The 17,069-nt window shown below is 40.1% G+C and overlaps 1 protein-coding gene across 3 annotated transcripts in view; it reads left to right on the top strand.

The window, feature by feature from the left end:
• Positions 1–1,002: 1,002 nt before the first annotated feature.
• The window catches only part of TBC1D31 (TBC1 domain family member 31), a 61,611-nt gene continuing 45,544 nt past the window's right edge, over positions 1,003–17,069 (top strand). For all 3 annotated transcript variants that reach the window (XM_082674963.1, XM_082674964.1, XM_082674962.1), the window contains exons 1-4: positions 1,003–1,205; positions 4,906–5,052; positions 8,656–8,771; positions 12,265–12,443. In XM_082674963.1, coding sequence (XP_082531089.1) covers positions 1,129–1,205; positions 4,906–5,052; positions 8,656–8,771; positions 12,265–12,443 — 519 coding nt within the window. In that variant the 5' untranslated portion in view covers positions 1,003–1,128. The remainder of the gene's footprint in view (positions 1,206–4,905; positions 5,053–8,655; positions 8,772–12,264; positions 12,444–17,069) is intronic.

Below are 17,069 nucleotides of genomic sequence, written 5' to 3'. Positions count from 1 at the left end.
GCAAAGGGAGATTTGAGACAGAGATTAGAGGAAAAGACAAGGCTTGGTGAAGTTGCAGGCAGAGAATGGAGTGATGTGGTCCCACGCCAAGGAAGCCAGCAACCACCAGAAGGTGGAAGAGGTGAAGTAATCTTCCCTAGGGCCTCTGGAGGGAGTGACCTGCCAACACTTTGATTCAGACTCCGGCCTCCAGAACTGTGAGAGAATAAATTTCTGTTGTTTTAGCCACCAAGTTTGTGGCACAAAGCCTCAGCAAACCAATACACTACCTCATAAAGCACTAAAGATGAAGGTGACAGTATTACCAATGTTGTAGGTTTGTTATGAGGATTAAAAAACTTAAATGAGTTAATAGTCCTAAAGCACTTAGAAGAATGTTTGATACCTAGTAAGCACTATACAAGTTCTAAGTAAATATTTACCAAAAAGAATTTCTCTGGCGTCAACGCAACTGGTTGTTGATGACATTGCTTTACCGGTGCATGACTGGTGGATCCGACGCCATAATACTGGAGCCTCTTGTTAGACTACGGAATTAAAACAACATTCATGACGATGATGAAAAGGCCAAGAAGAGTGGACTCCATCAAGGTTCTTTTTTGAACCCGAATGTTCTATAAAAGGAACCCTTCAATTCTCAATGCATTTGGGTCCTTGCTTCTCTATTAGTTGTCTATACAACTCCTCAATCCCTAAACGCAACGTGAAACGGGATCTGGGGGCCCTGGGGAAAAATCACTTTTATTGCTTCCGTTGAACGCCTAAAACCCAGCGAGGCCCCCAGAAAGCAGAAATCCCAAGCCGATTCCGCGCGCCAGGTTACACCTGCAGAAAACTACGATTCCCAGAAGGTTTTGGGGGGGTGGGGAGGGGAGAACGGACCGCGAAAGGGGGCGGAGTCTAAGGGAGAAGGTCGTAGGCTGATTCCATTGGCCTGAGCGGGAGGGGTCGTCTGGGCGGGGTTTAGCGCCGTCCGATCGGCGGCCTGCGCGCTCTTGGTACGGTCGGCGGGGATACGGGCAGCCACGGCCGGCGCTCAAGTTTCCCGGGCAGGAAGCGCGGGGCGTGCCGGAAAGGCGCCGGGACCGTTGTCCGCTGGATAGGCGGCGGTCGCGCGTGGACTGCGATATGCAGAGCATAAACCTGGGCAACAAGGAGAGCGGCAAGATATGGCACCGCAAACCATCCCCGGCCACTCGGGACGGGTAAAGGCCGCGGCGGGAGGCGCGCGCTGTGGAGGGGGATGGCCGCCGGCGAGGGGCGGGTCCGCGGCTTTGGCGAGGCGTTGGAGGGGCTGTTGGGGAGGATCTCAGGAAGGGTTGCGGGGGCCGGATGGAGGTTCGGGTCCTGACTCTGATCCTGCCCCGGATACCTGGGTTGGGTGACCTCGAGCAACCCAAGTGCCCTGAGTTTCATGATCCTTAGAGACCCCCCTCCCAGTCCTGGGGACGGGGTCTCATTAGGATCAACGTGGAGCGGGAGGTCCTGGTTTATGCCAGGGAATTTGAGTTTCTGGTGAGTACCAGGACTGCCTGCCTTAATTAACACAGAATCCCTGTAGTATTCCTGGCACGCAGTTGATGCTCAGTAAATACTCGATAGTTATTCCAGCTGGGAAAGAACTCAGGAGGAGGAACTGATGCGGGAGGAGGAGAACAATGCATTTCTCCCCCTTCCAAATGCCGCAGTTTATCCATCCTTGAATCATTGTTTGTATTCAGGCAAGCATTCGCTCATCGACTATTTGATGAGCACTTACTATGTGCCAAGCTTCTAAGCGCTGAGGGACAGCTGTGGACCAAAACAAACTTCTGGTTCTCTTGGAGTTTACGTATTAACGTGTATGGTGATGATAGTGGTGGAGGAAGGGGTTGCGGTTTACAAGGTAGGGCACTCTTTCTAGTAAGGCTATAGTTGCTGCTGCTTTTTTTTTTTTTTGATAAACTTTATTTCTTTAGGACAGTTTTAGGTTCACAGCAAAATTGAGAGGAAGGTACAGAGATTTCCCTTATACCCCCTGCTCCCACACATGCCTAGCCTGCCCCTTATTAATATTCTCCACTAGATATTTGTTGCAATTGATGAACCTGCATGAAGGCATCATTATTACCCAAATTCCACAGTTAAGGTTAGGATTCAGTCTTGGTGTTCAACATTCTGTAGGTTTGGACAAATGTATAATGACTCATCCACCATTACGGTCTCATACAAAGTATTCTCACTGCCCTAAAAATTGCCGTTGCCCTGCCCATTCATCCCTCCCTCCCCAACTCTTCTTTTCATTCAGTTCCCAGGTACCTGTCCTGTTTGAGGCTCCTGGGTGACTTTAATGGAAGCCTTTGTCCCAAAGTGGTACCATCTTGGTTCCAGTTGCTGCACACAGATTAACCTTATTGCTTCTAATTCCTTCGGATCCCGTGGACTTTGTTGCCTCACTTGCACTCATATTGCAGTGTGTTTCTTGTTCTCATGATTTTTCTGTTGATCCTTTGCTTGCTCCTCAACAAATCAGTGCCAACTACACATGCCCAAAGCACACTGCTGCACATTGTACCATTAGTTTCTTTGGTTTCTGGTTGCTATCAGTCCCCTAACAATACTGCTGTCCTGTCAACTCCATTGAATAAACATTTTATCTAGAATAGGGGTACTTCAGTAGAGGTTTTCATTTTCAAATTTGGAGTTTATGTAAATAGCACCCTTACTTCTCACGTTCTCTAAATGTTGTAAAAGTTATGCCAACCCACAATAATTCTGTTTCTTGCTGTTATAAAATATCTAGATACACATGCAAGATTCAAAAAATGAAAGAAACGAGTTTGTGTGCAAATATCCTCATTTGTTTCTTCCATTAAAACAGCTTTCTTTCTGTTCAATAAAACCCATTGTTATGGTGTTGAGAGAAGCAAGGAGCATTACTGCGGAGTCAGATGCACTTTAGTTGAAGTAAATGTCCACTCACTAGCTCTGTGACCTTGGGCAAGTTAATCTCTTAGGCTGTAAGTGAAAATAATCATACTTAACAGCAAGATTGTCTTAGGGAATTAGTGTCTCATGCATCTTGGTGTTCAGTAAATATTTGATGTTTTTACTATGTTTAAGGACTGAGGAACTCTATCAGGCAAATTGTGAGCAATTGAAAATCCGTTTTAAATATTTGCGTGTGTGATTTATATGAAAAATCAGAAGGACAGAATTTTGCTATTAAATGTGATTATATCATGATGATAGGGTTATAATCAAATTATTAGTGTTTTTCTGTATTTTCCATATTTTGAACAGTGATCATGTAATCCAGACACATAATAAATGTTACAGAAAAAAGACTGGAGGGAAAAGTCGTTTGCTTGGTCTGAGCTTAATTGCCAGGGAACATTTTGATGTTGTTACTTATTATTTCAATACATTTATCCCCCCCCATCCCCCTTTGGGAATGTCAAACAAAAACCAGAGCTGGACAGTAGTTAACGTAAAAACAGACTGTATTCAGGACTGTTGCAATAGGGGAAACAAGACCACAGGGTAGAACTGGGCTCAGTTCTGAATACAGCCTGGGCAAGTGGGAAGCTATAGCCAAGGAGAAGGGTGGGAGGGGTCGCTGGATGGAAAATTACTAAGAGAAGACATCTGGGGTTAAGGGAGTTCTGGCTAAATCTACCTCACAGGATTCCTGCTGAAGACAGGCCAAGGTGATCAGACATCACTTGGGAGATGGTGGAGAATGAGGAACCCATCTGATGTCAAGGAAAGTAGTATTGAGGGTAGAGGGGTTCTGATTAAACTGACTAAGCAGCATTCTTGCTAAAAGTAGATTTTATAAGGGAGTGCACAGAAGGGCCTAGGAGAAGGTTTGGGAACCTGACTAAAGTTTGGTCAAGCCAAGAATCTTTGTCAGGGACTAGATTAAAAATAAGTGTACTGTTTCACCCAATGAGTCTGAAAGCCTTATTTTTAGATACGCTGTAGAAAATGTTTGATATACTTAATTCAATGTAGTGTTTTTTAAATGAAGTGATAATGAGGCAGATGTTTCAAATATTAAAATTCAAATTCGTAGAAAGTCAATTAAGATAAAAAATTTCATGATTTGAAAACTTGTTGCAGGAGAGAATGGGACTTTTCTGGTCTTCATGACCCAAATATAAACACATACATTATTTTAAAGAGTTAGTTAATTTGTGCTACAAGTTTTATAACAGTTTTCTTTTCAGCAGATACATGGTACATGATCTTCCTCTCAAAAAATAATAGCTTTAGACAAATATACCTAAAAATAAAACTCGTGTACACTTGGAACGTTCTGTAATCACAAAAACAAAATCTCATTAGGATATCTTAAAGTTAGGATATTGAATTGAATTTTTTCTTACATGTGGTAGCTTGTGATTTATATAAAACTCTCTACTTGTCACTAATTACTTCATTGTTTTTATCATGGGTCTGTTGCTTGATGTAACAATTCAACTACTCAATCAGAAATACATTTTCTTATCATATCCTGTTGTCTGTGACTTAATCACAGTTTATAAATCTCTTCATGTGTGTGTTTATATTTTTTAGTGTCTGTCTTTACTATTAAACTGAAAGCTTCCTGAGGGCAGGGCTCCTGTCTGTCAACTTCTCTTAGCTCCTGGCTTGTTCAGTGTCTGACACCCTGGGTTTTCAGCTATTTGATAAATAAATGAATGGTAGCTACTTTGACAATAACTTCCAGGACAGTTTTCAGAAATCCTTGTAGGGTTGCTTCTAGGAGAGGCAGAGGAGCCGCAGCAATAGGAGAGGGAAGACGGGGTAGGCAGAAAACTTCAACATTAGTGAGGCATGCTACAAAATCCATGGTTTTCATGACAACAAGTAACGCTTGACATAGAATTTAATGGTTCTTGTTTTTGTTTTTTTTGACAGAATCATAGTGAACATCATTCACAACACTTCTGACTACCTGCCCAAAGTTTTACGATTTTTGAATGTGGCTTTTGATAGCTCAGGTGATTCTTTAATTGCTGGGGACCATCAAGGAAATATCTATGTTTTTGACTTGTATGGAAACAGGTGAGCAGATACTTTGGCTATTTACCAAGTAATTAACTCCTTGACTATTTTAGTACCTGCTATTAATTATTCATTCGGAAAGATTTATTAAGTTCTTACTGTATTTCAGGCACTTTGTAAAACTCTGTCATAAGTGTTGGTAGAATAACGTGAGAAAGAATAGAAAGATAAAATGGTTGGATTACTTTTTCAGAGAATTAAAGTTCTGGTTTTAACAGCATCTCTAGTAGCTTCTTTTCCCTTAAATTTAAAATTTTATTATTGCTAATTTATCAGTTAATGTCTGTTAATTGTTTAGAAAGAACACAGTTTCCTTTGTACATTATTGTCAGTATACTAGATCTAGGAGTTTTAAAGAATTGATCCTTACTCTTCCTCGTCTTCTCTTCCTTTGCCGGACAATTAGTGAAAAAGCAATTAGGTGGGATTGATTAAGGCAGGCATCTGTGCAGTGAGGGTGGGTGGATGGGAGGGAAAACTGTGTTAGCCCAGCCAGAGTCAGAACGTGTCTGCCTGGGGGCAGGGCAATCATGGGAAAGAGGGGAGGTTTGGTCAAATGAGTAAATAGACTGAGGATGATGGGGGCCAGATTCCTCACTATTGGAAAGGGGAATTACAAACCTGGAAAGGGAGAATACTCGACTGAACCCTGTGGAACTGGATTGTAATTGGGTATATCTGTGTGAACTCCTGGTTTTGAGCATGTATAGACAGACAGAAATGAACAGAGGTGTGTGTATGAGAAAGTGAATGAATTATATGTACATATATTTCCTAGCTTTGTTCACGCATAGGACCTGGGAGCAGTAACACCGCAGTAGTAATGAATATACCTAGTGCCCAGTTCTTTTCTAAATATCACTCTCTATTACAAGAAATCAGGGATCCTTGCAGAGATAGCCAGTTTCAGGATGGAGGCAGTGAGAGTACAAGATGAGCCTGGAACACTTTGTAGCCAGAAAGAAGGACTTGTTCAGAGAATGACGGGGATGTGTCAAAAAGACATAAACGTCAGCTTGAAGGAGCTCTCTCTGGGCAGATTGGAGACAATTTGCGTTTCAGAATAATTGATAGTGATGGGTCATAATCCACTGAATAAAACAGAAATTCGTGAATTCATGCTGTAATCAACAAACAGATAGTTTAATGAGAATGGATATTTGCATAGTCGCAAAGTACCTCCCCACAAAGTATTTATTAATTAAAGAGGAAAAAAAGAGTAATTTTACAGTGAAGAAACCTGACCAGCACCACATTATCAAATGATTAAAATTAAATTAACCAGTAGTGGGACAAATCAGTTTGTGTGCCACCTTATAGAGTGCAGTGGTAAGACCACAGTGTTGCTTCTCTGATAGTCCTGTCTACCAAAGACAGGTAACCTGAGTCTATTCAGTAGAATCAGCAGGCAAAGCTGGATTAAGGGCGTTGTAGAACAAGACTGGCTTGTGATCTTCATAAGGGTCAAGGTCGTGAAAGTTGTGGAAAGACTGAAGACTGTTCCAGACGGAGGGAGCCTAGACACATGGCAGGTCAAGGCTTGGACCTGGACTGGTCCCGTTGCTGCAAAGGACATTATTAGGACAGTGGGCAAAACTGGGGTCTGGGGATTAGATGGTAGTAATATATAAATGCAATTTTCTAATTTTGATGGTTATATTATGATTATATAGGAGAATTTCCTTGTCTGTGGGAAACGTGATCTCAGTAACTTATTCTCAAATGGTTCAGGGAAGGAAGAGGTCATATATGATTTATCTATCTGTGATTTACTAGGTAGAAATCTGTTAATCATTGTTTCTACTCCTTACCAAAAAAATAATAGTCACAGTTTTCCCACCCTTTATTCTTGCTAACCTACCCAGCCGGTTCCCAATCTTAAATCAATACACCTGTCTCTTCTTTGCTCCCACTAAAGAAAATAACAGACTAAACAAAATAAAAATAATTGTTGATTGACTCCATTACAGAGTAATGAACTTCAGCATCAGTGATGCTAGTACTTCATTTGCTTGTATCTATTGTCATTTACTTTTCCCATTCTTCTCTGAATATTCCAAACTTTTACCAATTTCCGTGATTCCGTATGTTCAAACTCTACTCTTATTCTGACTGCCTAGCCTCCTAATTCATGAGAAAATAGACGCCCTCGAGCTTCCCTTTCTTCTCAAGGGAACCTCAAATATATCTGTAAGTTCAGCCATCCATAACTCTTTGCCACTTCATCTGTGGAAATAGGTGATCCTAATTTCTTCCAGCCCTAATCTCTATCTTCTATGGCCGCCCTTGGGACTTTGCACCATGAGTATTCCTCTCTTTTTCTTCAGTCCACTGTCCCTTTTCTCTCTGTAAATATTCACATCGGGGCAGAGGTGTAAGTGGCGTAGCCGTGACTTGAAATCAGGCCTGTCTGATTCTAAAGCCCACTGCAGTGGGCTCCCTCTTCCTAACCGCCTAATCCAGTGGTCTCTTCTCATGTCTATTTGGGCATCTGTCCCTGGCCTGCCTCCTTCCATATTCTAGGTATTCTCTTTAATAATCTTATCACCATCAAGCCTCAGACTTCAGCTGCCACGTAACATTGTTAACTCAGACCTGCTTCTGCCACCCAGTGAGGAGCTTCTAGGTTGGACTGTCTGATGCGGTGGGCACCAACTTGCATGGAGCTCTTTAGCCCTTGAGAGGCGGCTAGTCCAAGTTGAGATGGGTTTTGAAGACTTACTATGAAAAAAAATATCTACAACAGTTTTTTATCAATGAAATGTTAAAACGGTAATATTTTAGATACACAATGAATTAAGTTAAATATGTTAAGATTAATTTCATATGTTTCTTTTTACTTTTTTTATGTGGCTCCTAGAAAATTTTAAATGATGCATGTGGCCTGCATTCCATTTCTTTTGGACAGCACGGCGCCAAATCCTTTTCAAGGGCCTTAAACTCTTCATGTTTAAAACCAGAATGATTGTTTCCTACCCCCACGTGGGTTCCTTTTTTGCCTAAGTTTGAAACCTTCATTTTTTAGTAAATGAAACTCTGGCTAGGTGCCAAGTACTCTGCTAAGTACTTAACATACATTATTTCATTTAATCATCAGATATTATTTCATTTCACTATCACAACAACCTTACGAGACGTCTTTTCTTACCTTCATTTCACGTGTGAGGAATTCCTGATTCCTCCCTCTTCACCCCATGTTCCATGCATCAGCAGGCCGTTCTCCACTTGACTTCTGACACCTCTCCTATTCGTCATTTCCTTTTTATACCCGTAACTCTGGTTGAGAGTCTCTGTAGTAGCTTTCTTAATCATCTCTTCTTGTCCCCCTGTGCATCTGCCATCTCTGCCAGAACGCTCTTCCTGAAAGACATGCCTGACCACGATTCTGCTGTGGTCAAAAATTCCTGATGGCTTCCCATTCTGTGTATAAAATCCAGACTCCTTCACATAGCAGGTAGCACTCTTCGTAATCTGTTTTTGTTCTGCCAAGATGGGAGCTCATTTTTCTGGGTTTCATTTTCTTCATCTCTAAGGACTCCTCCAATGTGAAATTTTACAATTATTGGAAGAATTTCTGATACTAACGCAGTAATCTCTTCACAGGTTTAATCTTGTTCAGCGAACATCGCAAGCTTGCACAGCTCTGGCCTTTAACCTTCAGCGGAAGTCTGAATTCCTTGTGGCGTTAGCTGATTATTCTATTAAGTGTTTCGATACAGGTAAGAAGTCCTGTCTCTCTTTTGAAGCAGAGTGAAATGCAGACAGAAATACTGCAGGGAGTTGGCTGATCTCTGTAGTCTGAGGGATCAGACCCCACCCGATGACCCTCACTTCAGACACTAGCCACAGGTTTGGGGGTCCCGGGGCCATCCTCACATCAGATCAACAGACTACAAACTCAGGGTTCCCCACAACTTCCCCTAGGTTTGGGAGTTCACTAGAATGACTCACAGAATTCAGGGGAGCACTATGCTTCTGGTTATAGTCTTGATGTAGCGAAAGGATACAAATTAAAACTAGCCAAAGGAAGAGACGCATAGGGTGGAATCTGGGAGGCTCACAAAAGGGAAGCTTCCATTGTCCCCAGGGACACATTACCCTCCTGGCATCCGTGTGTGGCCATCCGCACCGAGTACTGCCACACCGGGAAAGTCACCCGGTGACTTTCAGACTCTGACTTCCAGAGTTTTTATTGAGGCTCCATAACACAGGCATGACTGATTATTGCCCACTGGATTTTAAACTCAGTGTCCAGCCCTCCTCTTCTCTGGAGGTTGGGCTGACATCATGTGGCCAAAAGCCCCAACCTTCCAGTCACTCACATGGTTGGTCTTTCTGGTGTGGCCAGTCCCCACTCTGAGGTTCTCTCCTTAGCATAAACCATCTGCTGTTGTCCAGGGACCTACCACAAATAACAAAGACACTCCTACCACTGGAGTAATTCCAAGGGTTTAGAGGTTGCCTTCTTGGAGCCTGGACAAAGGCCATACCTCTCTTTGAAGGCCAAATTCCTTACTACACAGGTACAAGAATAAACACTTTTTAAATATAATCTATGTATTTTATACCACATTATATTTTTTAATAGAGAACTTAGAGTTCTGTAAACTGAACTTATTAAGAAAAAAAATCTCAACTGCATTGTTTTTTCTTGTTATTAATGTAACCTATGTATTCTAATATTTAGAAAAATTATAAACAATAATAAGAATGGTAGTAATAGTGATAGCTAACACTTATTTAGTGTTCACTCCTTGCCAGGTACTGTTCTATGATTTTATACATATTAATTAATTTTACCCATCATAATAACCCACAGAGATGGATATTCTTGTTATGCCCATTTTGCAGATGAGGAAATTGAGGCACAGAAGTAACTTGACTAAGTTCCCACAGCTTGGTAAGCGGTGGAGCCAGGATTCCTAATCTGGGAATCAAGCTGCAGGGTCCCGGCTCTTAATCACTGGTACCCTCTCACCGCACACGCAGGAAGAAAAGGCACTCATCCTGCAGTAATGCCCAGAGACACAGTCTGTTTTTATAACAGGGACTGATCTTTCCAATCTGTTTTCTATGCATATACCTTTTTTATACTCTAACAAATATATGATCATTCTATATATATTGTTTGGTGGAATCACGTCCTTACCTCATGAAAATTTTATATATTTAAGATCAGTACTCAGTAATCATACTCTATAAATGTTTGTAATACCATAATCGTTTAGCCTTTTACCTATTGATGGACTTTAAACTGTTTCTAATTTTTGATATTACAAACACTGCTGTCACTGAAATTCTGGAAAACTAAGTCTTTAAACTCCTGTGTGATTGCTTTCCTTGGATTTTATCCATTCTCTCCTCCTCTCATCTTAGTTTTATCTTTTTATAGTGTCTTCTGTCTTATGGAAACCCCTCTTAACCAAGCCCCTTCCTCAGATACCGTCTCTACTTCCCCAACTACCTCCCTTTCTTTGCTGCCAAATCCTGCTTCTTCACAGCATCCATCGATGGCTTCTGACTCTTAGTCCCCCCACCCAGGCTTCCAAGACTTCTATCTCCAAGGTCTTTAGTAACCTCTGATTGTGTAATTCCTCTTTATCCTTTTCATTTTGTTTCTCCATAGCTTTTAACACTTCGGGTTACTTTCTTAGTTTTCTGCTGTTACCTCTCTTGGTTCTACTTTTCTGACTCTTGCTTTTCTGGGTTCTTTTAGTGGTTCCTAGACTTTTGGGTATTTGACCCAATTAAAAAGAAAAAGTAGAGGAACCAACATAGGTAGTCAATTTTTAATTTTGCTGATTGACATTGGAAAAAAACAATATAACTTCATTTCATAAAACTAGGGATTTTTTTTTTTTTTTTGCGGTACGCAGGCCTCTCACTGTTGTGGTCTCTCCCGTTGCGGAGCACAGGCTCTGGATGCGCAGGCTCAGCGGCCATGGCTCACGGGCCCAGCCGCTCTGCGGCATGTGGGATCCTCCCGGACCGGGGCACGAACCCGTGTCCCCTGCATCGGCAGGCAGACTCTCAACCACTGTGCCACCAGGGAAGCCCAGCAAGGGATTTTTTTTTAAAACATAAAAACTTAGAAGGATACAATAGATTAAAAGGTAGTACTTTTTTTTTTTTAAAGGTAGTACTTTAAATTTAGCTTTGTGAAAAACTCATTACGTTATCCTTTTCTCATTTCACTGAAGGCCAGTGAAAAATTGAGCATTAAGTAATGCCAGACTTCAGACTGGCGTTTGGAAACCACTCCTCCCTTTCCAAGGGTTTATCTGTTCCTCTATCTTCAGTTTTGACCTACTTTGTGTCTTAATGTTTCCCAGATTTACATCTTGCTTTCTGACTGTTCTCCCCACCTCCATCTTTCTGGAGGAAAAAAATATGACCCTAAAAGTATACCATGCCTATTATAGAAAACTTAGAGACACAGAAAAACGTAAAGAGAAAGTAAAAATCACTGTAATTTTATTACCCATTGATAATTATTATGAAGAGTTTTTGGTGTTTTCTCTACCAGACTGTTTTCTCTGCTTGTGTGTCACACACACACACGTACACACACCAAATCAATGTAAAAGATCAAATTTCTTACCTCTTCTCCCACTGCTAAGTCTGTCCCTCCTTGTGTATTTATGTCAGGAAGTAGAATCACCACCTGCTTATGTAACTAAACCAGAGCCACTGGAGTCTCACCTCCTCTTTTGTCTCAACACATCCATTTAATCACTGAGTCCTTTGATATTTCTTTTGTAGCTCTTGAGTTTGTTCCTTTCTCCATTGCCGCGTTCTTAGTATAGACCCTCCTTATCTCCTGCCTGGGTTATTACAGCAACAGATAAACTAGTCATTTTGTAATCTCTTCCTCTTTCTAGTATATCCATCATATCTTCAAAGTGCTGTCTGAAACAGACCAGATATGGTATTCTTCTGCGTAAAACTATTTCAAGAGAAAGCCCAGACTCCATCACGTCACATTCAAGGCTGTTCTTAAACCCTCTTTCGGCCTCCTCTCCTCCAACCTCGGTGTTACACATGTTACTAACATGTCCTACGGTGCACTTCATCGACCAGCCACCAGCTTCCATTCTTTTTAGATGTTAACGGAGATGGAGGGACCTCATATAATCCCTAGCCATCAACTGAATCAGTTCTCGGATGAAATATAGGGTTTGACCTGTATATCTGTTTTCCTTTTTCCCACAGTCACCAAGCAGCTAGTTAGCTGGATGAGAGGACATGAATCGTCGGTGTTCTCGATCTCTGTGCACGCATCCGGGAGATACGCCATCACTACTTCTTCTGATACAGCACAGCTATGGGACTTGGATACCTTTCAAAGAAAAAGAAAGCTGAATATTCTCCAGTCTGTGGGTATACAAAAGGTCAGTGAAGGGGGACACATCTTGGTCTGTTGTGCTTCTCAGGCTAGTTTCTTGATCAGCAGAATATAGGTATTATAAGTAATGGTTCGCTTTGTCCCACTTAGCTATGCCTTCATAACTCAGCAACAAGCAAACCTTTTTTTTTTTTAATTATTATTATAGTGTGTAACTTCAACTTTAGTTAGGTGTTAGTTTTTACTTAGCTGGTTGATTTCGTTTTATTTCTTAACCCAATTATGAAAAATTTCAAATATATAGCAGATTTTATATATATACAAGAATTTCACAGTGAACACATGTACACCCATGGTCTAGATCCTACTATACTATACTGTACTTACATGTTAGTAAACTATATGATGGATCTATCCATCTTTCTGTTCCTCTGTTTATTAACTCATCTTTTTTCTTTTTATGCATTTTTTTTTTTTTTTTTGCTGCACGCGGGCCTCTCACTGTTGTGGCCTCTCCCGTTGCGGAGCACGCAACGGCTCACAGATAATATATAACAATAATAAATAATATTATTTATTTATTAAATAATATTTAATAAATAAGCAGGCTCCGGACGCACAGGCTCAGCGGCCATGGCTCACGGGCCCAGCCGCTCTGCGGCATGTGGGATCTTCCCGGACCAGGGCACAAACCCGTGTGCCCTGCATCGGCAGGCGGACTCTCAACCACTGCACCACCAGGGAAGCCCTTTTTCTTTGCATTTTAAAGTAAATTGCAGACATCAGCGCTTGCCCATCCATGCTTTAAGCCTGCATTTAATTAACTACATTTAATTGGGTTCAGTATTTGTTGATGTAAAATTTGTGTATAATGCACAAATCTTTAAGTATTCATTTATTAAGTTTCGGCAAATACATAACACTTTTGTAACATGTGCAGACCTATTATTACCATCATCCCAGGAAGTTACATTATATCCCTTCCCAGGTAAGGATTCCTCTGATGTTTTTCCACCGTAGGTTAGTTTTATCTGTTCTAAAATTTCACATAAGTAGAGCTGGTCAGTAATGGTATGTGTAAAAGCTTTTCTCATTCAGCATCATGTTTTTGAGATTCATCCATGCTGTTGTATGTATCAGTAGTTTGTTCCTTTTATTGCTGATCAGTATTCCATTGTACACATATATCACTTTTTTAAAAATTCATTTCTTTTGCTTTTAAGGTTTTCTTTTTTTCTTCTATTTGATTAGCTAAATGCTATTTTCAGAATTGTCTGCATCTCCCATTTAATTATTTTGCTTCAGGTTATATTATACATGCAGTATTGCTTTAGTTTCTTGGTTATTAACATGAACAGCTAGCAGTGCATGTCAACCAAAAATTTATTTTGTAGTCTCCACGGAAATCTCAGAGATCTTAATAATTTAAAAAAGATAAAAGCTGTAGCCAGATTACTCATCAGGTATTTAGGCCAAATGCCTTGGTAGGTCTTTTATTCTTTAACTGCTTTAATGCTTAAATTGAATTTTAAATTCTAAGGTAGAGAACATTGAAAGTTGAACCCACAGTGGAAACAGTCATGAAACAATGACATAAAAACCATCTGTTCTTTTCACCATGAAATTAGAATTAGTATACATGGAATAGTTGCCAATTTTAGCCTTGCCTTGGTCATTCAGACATTTTAGTTTAAAGAATAGGATTCCAAATGTTTGTGATAAGAGAATAAAATTAAATGTAGTAAATGTGAATACAGTATGCAGTATACATTTAAGTATACTCTAAAATAATAGAACATCATAGTCTATAAGTTACCAGCAAACTTTTCCTCGAAACACCAGCTAGTAAACATTTTTGCTTTTGCTGGCCAAGAGCAAAATTGAGGATATTATGTGTGTACTTACATAACCATCTGAAATGAAATAATTTTAAAATGTAAAAGCCATTCTCTCCTGCACCATACAAGGACTGGAGATGAGTCAGGTGGTTGTCACTCCTGGCTTATTCTGTTGAAAATAGGAAATAGTTATAAACTAATCTTAAAGTAAAAGTTTTATTCTTATCAAGTTTTTATTACACCTGTAGTTTTATTGCAGTTTCTGCTTTTATACTTTATTTTTTTATATAAATTTATTTATTTATTTTTGGCTGTGCTGGGTCTTTGTTGCTGCGAGTGAGGGCTACTCTTTCATTGTGGTGCACAGGCTTCTCATTGTGATGGCTTCTCTTGTTGTGGAGCACGGGCTCTAGGCAAGCAGGCTTCAATAGTTGTGGCATGCGGGCTCAGTAGTTGTGGCACACGGGCTTAGTTGCTCTGCGGCATGTGAGATCTTCCTGGACTAGGGATCGAACCCATGTCTTCTGCATTGGCAGGTGGATTCTTAACCACTGTGCCACCAGGGAAGTCCCTGATTTTATATTTTAAATAAAAGTTTTGTGATTTTTTTTTCCCTTGATGACACGTGGTGACACATGATTCTATGGGTTTCATTTTATGATGGCTCTCTTAACCTAAAATGGTCTCCTACCTTTCTCTTTTTTTCCCACAACATGAATTTTTCTTTCTTTTTTTTTTTTGAGAGACCAGGCCAGTTAGTTGTGTTGGAAAATGCCCCACATTCTGGATTTGTCTGTTTCCTCATTATGTCATTTAACTGGTTCTCTCACCTGTATTTGTTGTAAACTTGAATTTAGGTCTAAAGTCTTGAGTAGATTCACGTTAAACATTTTTGACAAGCTGTTTACCTTGTGTGTAAGATGAAAATAGTAATCGTGCTTACCTCAGGGTTAGTTTCTGGACTGAATGTGATAATCTATGCAAAGCACTTAGCACGATGCTTGTTTATAGAAGTGCTTAGTACAAGTTAGCTGCAGCTGCTATTTCTATATTGTCATTAATGTTATTATTTATTATTGTTATCTATTATCTAGCTTTATTATGAGATTATCTCAGTGCAATTACATATCTTCTTAAAAAGCTATAAGGGAAATGTATTCTTTTTCTTTTGAACTATATTAAATAGATGCACAATCCCTTATTAGCAACTCAAAAACCCAGATGTTTTTTAATAACTCATTTTGTGGCAAAATCTGATTGGAATTCATCTAGCAGCAAAATCTGAACTAAATTGACATGAGGCTGAAATATTAATATGTTTGAGTATAGAGTGTTGCTCCAGGTCACTGGGGGTTCTACATAATATTACAGAAGAGGCATTGTATTACCGTTCTCAAATTGGAAGTAATTCTGAATTCTGGAACACATCTGTCCCTAAAGGTTTCAGATAAGGAACTACAGACCTTTGATTTCAAAATGTTTTTAGAGAACTTACCACTCCATCCTCTTTCCACTGATTTTTGTACCCAGCAATAGCGGTAATTAACACTAATAGTAATAGATACCAATTGTTGAGTCCTTACTATGTACTTAACACTTTGTTTTGTTATTTTTAAGCTTAAATAATCCTAAAAGGTAGATACTATTATTCTCATTTTACAATTGGGGAAACTGCACTTCAGAAAGTGTCACATAGTTTATGAAAGAGCTGCAGTTTTGAACCGAAGCTTGTTTCACTCTGAAGTCATTCCATTACACCATACTGCCTCTCAGGTAGACCAATTACATTTCTTCAAATTAGGAAATTTTGATTCTTTTTTTGATACTTGGAGGTAAGATATTTAGCTCTGTAGTTAAAGATTTTGGAACAAATCCTGAGATTTCTAATTACTGTCTTTCAGTATGTATCAGAAAAGGTTTTGTGATGGGTATCAGAAAACATTAAATAGTGTGTTACTGAACTTACTCAGTCTCTGTATACAATGGGCGCTCACTAAATTTTTGCTGAATTGTACATTTGACCTTAACTTTCTGTTGTTACTGTCCTGAACTCTTTAAACTTTGGAAAGGACTCACATACCTCTCAAAAGTGAATTGGGAAGGCCAGGATTTTCATATTTTGTAAGGAAAAACTGCAGCCAACCCTCCAAAGAGTATATTTTGTTACTGCTTTTGAAGTTTCTTCTAAGCATTTTATGTTTGTCAGGAGATGACACTATATTAATAATGACATGATTCATTAGGAACAATTTTATAATCATTGAAATCTGGCAATTAAAATCACAAATCTAGTAATGAATAATCATGTTGGCAACAATCTGTCACAGCTGTGCCTCAAAATAGCAGCTGATGTTCATTAACTTTTAAGCTTTTGCTTCTCCCAGTAGGAATAAACTTTATTACTTTTCTAGAAAAATATTGCTAATTATAATAAAAATTTCAAGTCACTTTTTTTTTTTTTTTTTTTTTGCGGTACGCGGGCCTCTCACTGTTGTGGCCTCTCCCGCTGCGGAGCACAGGCTCCGGACGCGCAGGCTCAGCGGCCATGGCTCACGGGCCCAGTCGCTCCGCGGCACGTGGGACCCTCCCGGACCGGGGCACGAACCCGTGTCCCTGGCATCAGCGGGCGGACTCTCAACCACTGCGCCACCAGGGAAGCCCCCTCAAGTCACTTTTTTTGACATCAGATTTGAAACAGTGTTTTAGGGCATTCATTATAGATTATAATGTATTCACTGCAGATTCTTTCTGTATGACCTTCATATTACAAATCTTCTTAACATAATGAAACTGGCAAAAGACCTACCAGATTGTCTTTGACAGAGTGAGCTCAG

The sequence above is a fragment of the Grampus griseus genome (assembly GCF_964374135.1).
Source record: "Grampus griseus genome assembly, chromosome: 17".
Lineage (NCBI taxonomy): Eukaryota > Metazoa > Chordata > Mammalia > Artiodactyla > Delphinidae > Grampus > Grampus griseus.
Note: the sequence above shows the minus strand (reverse complement) of the source record. Positions and strands in the feature narration are given on the sequence as shown.